This window comes from Tachypleus tridentatus, chromosome 1, assembly GCF_004210375.1.
Source record: "Tachypleus tridentatus isolate NWPU-2018 chromosome 1, ASM421037v1, whole genome shotgun sequence".
Classification (NCBI taxonomy): domain Eukaryota; kingdom Metazoa; phylum Arthropoda; class Merostomata; order Xiphosura; family Limulidae; genus Tachypleus; species Tachypleus tridentatus.
This window is the reverse complement of record NC_134825.1, coordinates 86,193,188-86,201,216: the sequence shown is the minus strand read 5'-3', so window position 1 is coordinate 86,201,216 and position 8,029 is coordinate 86,193,188. Positions and strand designations below refer to the sequence as shown.

Here is an 8,029-nt window from a genome sequence, read left to right as displayed (position 1 = left end):
TAAAAGATAAGTAAAATATTTTTAGTATTGTTATCTGTTCAAACCATTGATACAAAGAGTGAATGAAAAAGGCCTCAACTTAGATCCTTGAAGGACCAAGCTTTCAAATTCTCTGACTTTGAAAAATTTTCATTTGTAAAAAGTTTCTGCTCTCTAGTAGTAAGTCAATTTTCTATCCACTTTTTTTAGATTTCCACCATATCAATAGATTTTTCAAAGTCAAGAACAACATAACTGTGATAGTATCATAGATTACAACAAAATAATTATGAAAGTTCAAACAGTTGCTCACAACACAATTGACCTTCATATATGGTCTCTCCCTAATCACAGGCTCCTTCTTATAGCACTGTTAAAAGAATAATTAAGCCATTTGCAAGCAGACATCTTGTACTTTCAGGAATTAGAGGATATTGAGAAATTTAATGAAATATCATAAAAAGAAAGTACATTTGCTTGAATTATTGTGTATTTTAGTGAAGAAACTTAAAAACTATACAAACAATAAATTATTGGAATTCAGGCAAATAACCATTACCAATGCATGCCCATATTTATCAAGTACACTCTTATGGTAAAGTAAAGGATTAAACAGATTAACCATTAAATACACGTAAAAGCAGAATGTAGTGTAAAATTACAGTAAAACTGTAATAACTTTCCCCCTTTGTATAACTCTATAAACTAAACTAAGTTTTTGGTGTAAAACTAACTTGTGATACAAACTAGTAATATATCTTTCTTATTCATTGACCATCCTCTGGTTCAGGATGTCCACCAGGTTGATCCAAGAATCCTGGATATTCTCCACAGTTGTGACTTCTTTTGATAAAGATGAAATCATGATTTGTTGTTTCAACAAGTGCCCCTATACCAAGTGACTGAGACATGTATGCCCAGTGGTCATCAAAGTCCTTTTTCCCATCTTCTAGAAACTTTTCTGTAAGTGGTGAACAGCATGTACCCAAAAACTCCTTATATGATGTAAGTCCTAACAGAAGCTGTATTTTCAGTTCAGACTCATTAGAACCAAGAACAGTGTGAACAGTATGAAAACGAAATTTCAATCCATTAAACAATGTCGGATTTTTCTTTTTTTGTACTTCCCAGTGGTTATCTATTAGATTTTCTGAACTTGGATGTTTCATTCTATTGTACAAACTAGAAAACAAAACTACTACTTGGTTTTTCTGGATTCCTTCATTGTTCTGAATGCATTTGATTAATTTAAGACTTTCTTTATCCAATGTTTCTTGCTCCATCTGTTTCCTATAAAGAATAAACCAAGTCTAAAATTGGAAAACTGGCAGCTGGAAATCCGTTTGTACTGTACGCGTTTTTCCGTCCTCTAGACTCCAGCTGCATACTCTCGTTGAGTTTACAGTTACACCAGCTTGAAAGTTGTACCACTCAGAATATCCTACAGCTTTTCTTTCCACATCAGTATCATCACTTTTAAACCCTTACTCGTAAAGTTTCAAACGTAACTGAATCACACAAGCATAAAATTTCAGTATACTTTATAAATAAACACAATAAAAAGGATAAAAAACAATAAAAGTTCATTTGATGTTGATTGATACAAACAATCAAAATATATAATACTTACAAACTGCACTACCTACTTGTTTGTATATGCATTTATTAAGTTTTAGCACAGTAAAGTGCGCTAAATAATTTCGGTAACTAACGTACAACCTATCAAAAACGATGCAGAAAGTAACATCCACCCCATCCCCTAGTATACTTTAATCTCGCACTTCATTGCTAACTTAAATAAATAATTATTTGATATCAGTCCGAATACTGAAAGTAACTCAGAGGCAAAAAAGTGAAGTTGAGACAGTCAAGTGACTTCCTTTGTCAGAAAAATAAAAATAATTAATGAAATAATTCGTGGCGTATTCATAGAATGATTATTGGTATAAAAAAATCAGTTATATTAACAGCTTCTAATATATAAAAAAGCCAATGCGATTTATACCACAAAGTTCCCCAATGGCTTTTATATTATATCGCTTAGTAATGAACGTATAACCTAATACTGATATTCTTCTATGTACTGAAAGTACAAAAAATATGTAGAAAACTAGCAAAATACCTGTTGAATACTTAATTTAGAATTACCGTTGAGGTACTTTGTTTTCTATTGAAAACGTTAGTGATATAGCATAAAATAGCTTACTTTAGAAACGATTTGAGTTCAAAATTGAATATATATCTTTTACTTTAATGATAAATTTTATGCACCTCATGTTCACGTCTTTGCATTTATTTTAGAAATATTACACTTATGAGCCCCCCTCTCCACACACTCAATACCTCCTTTCACACTTGCCACTGAAATCGTAATGGACAGACAGTAATCGAACTATTCTATCTGGATATATGCATTTTTTTTTTTGATAACTGCGCCTATTTCCAAAAATCACACGTGACGTGACACACATTGGCTATAGATTAGGTAACCTATTAACATTAGTTACTGTTAGTACTTTGATATTTTTTAGTCTTTACGAAATCACAAACGTTTTAGTCTTTACAAAATTGATCAGGCATAGGTCGTTCAAAAGAACAACAATAATAAAACTAATATTAAATACCAATAAAAAGCCAGCTTATAACACTTTAAAAAGTATTAAGTCACTCAACTAACATAATAATCTGGTTCAGTGTTTAATCCTTGGTGACGAGAAAAACCACTTGTAGAGAAAATTATATATGTAAAAAACGGCTCTTCTCATAGTGCTTTCTCTACCCATACCAGAGATTTTTACATATATAATGGTTTAGTGTTTCTTAAAAAAGCTGCTTCAAAAGATGGATCAAATATTTTGGGATAAATTATGACAAACAACTGGCTTGGCCAATTTGAGGGTGCTGAATTCAAAAATGGTTCCTTCACCTCAAAAACAAGCATGGCACAGCCAGATGGTTAAGGCACTCGACTCCCAATCCGAAGGTTGCGGATCCAAATCTCCGTCACTCCAAACATGCTCGCTCTTTTAACCGTGAAGACGTCATAATGTAACGGTCAATCTCCATTTTTCGTTGGTAAAAGAGTAGTCCAAGAGTTGGCGGTGGGTGGTGATGACTAGCTGCCTTCCCTCTAGTCTTACACCGCTAAATTAAGGACAGCTAGTGCAAAGAGCTCTCGTGTAGCTTTGCGTGAAATTCATACACAAAACAACTTTAAAACTGAAAAACAAAATGACCGCCATTTAACCTTGGATTTAGTCATATATATTTTAATACATAAAGTTTTTTGTTGTTTTTTAGAATGCAGTTTGGTCAGTTTGTGAATACTGAGTTCAAAAATGGTGATTACAAACTTAAATTTTGTCTCTTTCTTCTAACAAAAACTGAAAAAAAACTCAAAATGAGTTTGCCCAGAAGTTGCGCTAATTTACGCGTATTGGTTACCACTTCCATATCTGCATGATTGTATTAAACAATATCTGATATGTCTAAACTAAAACACAAAATCAGTGCTCAGCAGCAGATGATAGATTTTGGTCATATGTTAATTTAGAAAATTTAAAAAAATGTGGGAAAATCTTGCAGTCGCTCTCACATGTGCATGCCTCACAGCATCCCAAAAAAGAGGAACTGGCAACATTTCATCTTTCATAATTTCATTCTAGGTAAACAGTTTTCCAAGCTATACATGCAACAACAAGCCACAGTAAAAGAGTCTGATCTTTGTAAGATATTTTCGTTTGGACAAAAGATCATTCCAGGACACAATGTACAGGATGATTCTTTGCTGTACAAAGGTCAAATTTTGAACTTGTCCACTTTCCTTCACATTCTGCAATGTTGATGTTATATCTAGATATGCTTGATCTTTGTTTGCAGTGTTAAACAAAACTGATAAGTTTGAAACAGCTTTGAAAAGTAAGAACCTTTGTAACACTTGTTTGAGATTGTCTTCACACTGTGTATCCAAGCTCATGCGACTTTTTCTGGATTATTTGCCTTCCATTGAATCATCTATGGTAAGTCCGTAAACACTTTGTGTATTCTCTGTGACTTGGAATCAAAGATTGTAAAAGATGGCCCATCTTAACAAAGCAGAATATGAATTGATAATTTCAACAATTCCTCCTCCGACTTTTCCAACTTTCTTCAACCACTCTTAGGCATGGTCGGGATTTACTTTATTGAACAACTTCTGGTTACAGTCACTCACAGCCTTATATTGATGAAAATTTTCTTCAACCTCAGGACAAAGCTGATGAATTTCTAAAAATATATAGTACCACAGGGAATATAGTTACTATATTTGTATTGAAAAAAGGATGACAGCACTATTCGTAAGGAAATAAGTTAAAGTTTCCAATCAGCTTCCTTTTGGGTCCTGACAAAAAAGCAGCAGATCTTTGACCATTTCAAAGTAATTCCACCAAAACAAAAAATTTGGACAAACACTTCTCTTGGATTTGAACTTCTTCATATAATACAGAAATCTTTGACAGCCATCTATATTTGACATATTATCATCTCTATCCTAGTCAATGGCCAAGTCATTTCTATCTTCAGATCAACATCATTTTCCCACTATGTACTGAAGAACATATAAGAATATCACCTTTGACTTGTTAGTTCAGTTTGTATGTACGCCTCACTTTTTAAAAATCTTTTCCACAAATAATAAGTTCAGCTGTTCTTTGTGCAACTGGGTTGCTTTTAACCCAGCTTTTCAGAATACCAAAAGACTGCATATGTTTATCTATGATTTTGATTAAGTTCATTGCTATATCAAACCTTCAAGGTGAGGGGTCAAAAACTTTTGGTATTCCGTATATGACCATTTTAAATACATCAATTTGCAATAAAGGGCCTCATCTGCAGTCAGTACTAGATAGCTCTGTCCAAAACTAGGAGCTATAGAGTTTCCAATTCATGAGCTAGAGCAAGAACTAGGAACACATATCCAATGATGAATTGTTCAAATATAATGGGGCACAGTTGTCAATGAAAGTTTGTCGAGCTACGTTTTATTGATGCCTTGTTCCTTTTCAAAACAAAATCCCACTTTTTTGTATTTGTTGGTACGTCATTAGTGTTGCCATTTTCAGTAAAGTCTTAAAATAATCCATGTCAAAGAGAGAATCAAATTTTCATGTAGACTTGGCAACATAATTTGATGGTAGAAAGGACTTGTTCAGTTCTTTGAATACTTGCAGTACATTTCTGGAAGAAGGGACATAAATGTCACAGGATGTTTTAACATTTTGTCAACTGGTTTGTCAAGTTTACCCTGATTTTTCATTTTTAGCCATCATTGATTGCATCTTGGCCACCATATAACACACTTAGAAAGGTCAATAAAATATCTGAATGCACTCACATATTCCTTGATCAGAAATATTGATATCCTTTACTTTTAAATATTACAATACATCAGCTCCTAGTTTAAGGGCAACACGAATCATTACAGGATTTAGTTTGTGCGTTTGTTATTAAGCATAAAGCTACACAAAAAGCTATATGTGTTACGCCTACCACGGGTATCGGTTTCTAGAGGAATAACTCCACAGACATACCATTGTGTCACGGGGACGCACCATAGGGACGCACCATGCAAAAGATAACTACAGGGATAGAAAAGAAATATTATGGTACATTTCATTGTTCCTTTTGTTCTTTTGCGTATATAAAACACATACAGCTTATCAAGATTCATCTTACGTCCTTAACGATTGTTAAACATACCACTGGAAAGATAGTCATATATCCCAAACATCAACTCTCTTTTTTTTTTCAGCAAAGCCTTCAATTTTTTCACACAACCAAGCTAATGGTATGTTGCTTTTGAAACAATGCTTCGCGCTGTTAAAACTTATCAAATATGTCAGGTTAGACTTTACTTGTGTATCTACAAGGTCAAAACAATGAGAGAGAGTTATACATAGTTTACCGTGACATTTTGGATCAGACATGATTTTCTTTCTGCTCATTTAGAAGCTTCCAACCATATGCACAAACTCCATTTTAGTGCTCTTGAAAAATATGCACAAAGACCAGTCAAGGGGTTTCAAAGAACTTTGCAAAGTTTTTCGATGACTCACGACTTGCAATTGATTCCGATTGTTAACAAGTTTGAAATCTTCCTCCAGACAAATGCTGCTGTGTAGGATTATCTCTTTCCATGCTTGCAACTTTTCTTTGTGGGTGGGTGAACCAATGTAAAGAATCCTCTGTAGGCCTATCAGTAGTGAGTGAATTCAAGACAATTTCAAACTTTCCTTGTACCTGTTGTCTTTATACTTGTAGCGCTTTATAACATGTTCTTTCAGCTTTTCTAAGCTTTGTTCAGAGCTACAAAACAGTGTATCATTCTTGATTTCTTGAAAATGACAGAAAGACTGTAATCAAGTTCATCACTGGTGCAAGATCGCAAAGACGATAGAGGCTCCATTTCAGCATAGCACTACTACAGAAAGAGTTTATATTGCAGACAAAGCTTTTGGAAATTGGAGGGAAGCGATACAAATTACTACTTCCTGTTTGTTTACAGATTTAGCCTAGTCTCTGAAGTATATTTAAGTGCAATATGTGAAACAGTAATATAAATTTTCCATTTTTAAAAAGTAAAGTAAGTTTTTCACTTACTTATTCCAATACTTTAGTCAACTGTTTCAGCCTAGTATAAAGTCAAATTGTTTTGTCATGGTAACACCAATACTTTTAACCGCGACGTCGCAGCTCGTAAAATGCCTCATTCGTATTTTTTGCTTTCACGTTTTTCACAGTACTATTGTCTCTTAACCACTTTGAGATCTAACTACAGTTTTGGACTCACAGATTAATTTATTTCAAGCTTGTCTAAAATAATTTCAGTTTGAGGGTAGGCTGGCTGAGAGCCTGATAAGTAATGAAATCGAATCGGGTATCAGCGCACCCCACGCTTGATATTAGTGTCGAAATATAGTTAATAAAAACAAAACCAAAGTCTTGAATGTTAATTTACTCTAATTCTATCTACAAAATGTCAAGTATCTCAGCTGTTGAGAATTCCCTCAAAGAACCATTAGGTCTGTAACAAGGACAGAAAACATTGCGATTAAATGATTGACACACAAATTTTCCTGCACTTTTTGGGTGGGTGTACAAGGTAATGGTCATTGATTTTGAAGGGTGTATGGGTAGCCATTTTGTTTTCTATGTTTAAGGTGTAGACGCAATTGGCCAGGTTGGTACACAAAACTTTTGAATTTAGCACCCTCAAATTAACCCGAAACCACTGTTTGCCAAAATGACATAAAAATGTTTGATGTTGATCACTTTTCTGAAAAGTGAACCAAATTACAAGCTAAAACCAACATCCGTTTGGTTTGAATTTCGCGCAAAGCTACACAAGGGCTATCTGCGCTAGCCGTCCCTAATTTAGCAGTGTAAGACAAGAGGGAAGGCACCACCAACTCTTGGACTACTCTTTTACCAAAGAATTGACTGTCACATTATAACGTCTCCACGGCTGAAAGGGCGAGCATGTTTGGTGTGACAGGGATTCGAACCTGCGATTCTCAGATTACGAATGGAGTGCCTTAACCACCTGGCTATGCCAGGCCTACCAACACATCCGTAACAGTATAACTTTAATGTTACAGCTAAGAACCTAAATCGTTTAATGTCGATAAACTCGTGTAGAAAATAATCCACCATAAAATTATTTTTCCCAACCTTAAGTATATGTTAAATAAAAAATCATCTTTCTTATTTTTATACGTCTTCCCTGTTGACCAGAATCATAGATATAAATAACACTAAATCAGGGATGGCGAACCTTTTTGAAAGCGTGTGCCCAAACTCGGGAAAATCTTCTAAAACATTTTCTTGCGTGCCCTTGGTGACTTTAGCAGCAGATTATCATTTATCATTATTCTGAATTATTTTAAATAAAACAGCTTTAGGAGTTATGTGTTATTAATAACTATAGTAATTCACAAGAAATAAAATTAACGAATTAGTAACAATAATAATGGACTTTTCAAAGGAACAAGAATGAGTCCTCTTGTTTATT

General features: G+C 34.1%; 1 protein-coding gene across 1 annotated transcript; it reads right to left on the bottom strand.

The window, feature by feature from the left end:
• Window positions 1-746: 746 nt before the first annotated feature.
• On the bottom strand, window positions 747-2,203 carry LOC143232674 (uridine diphosphate glucose pyrophosphatase NUDT22-like). Its single transcript, XM_076468391.1, has 2 exons — window positions 2,186-2,203; window positions 747-1,487 (listed from the first exon to the last, which is right to left on the bottom strand). Exon 2 carries the CDS (start codon window positions 1,260-1,262, stop codon window positions 747-749), a length of 516 nt encoding a protein of 171 aa, XP_076324506.1. The 5' UTR covers window positions 1,263-1,487; window positions 2,186-2,203.
• Between the last annotated feature and the right edge of the window lie 5,826 nt (window positions 2,204-8,029).

What these genes read in the sequence shown, in the direction of transcription:
- LOC143232674 (XM_076468391.1), bottom strand. Translation starts at nt 1,262, where the DNA reads ATGGAGCAAGAAACATTGGATAAAGAAAGTCTTAAATTAATCAAATGC.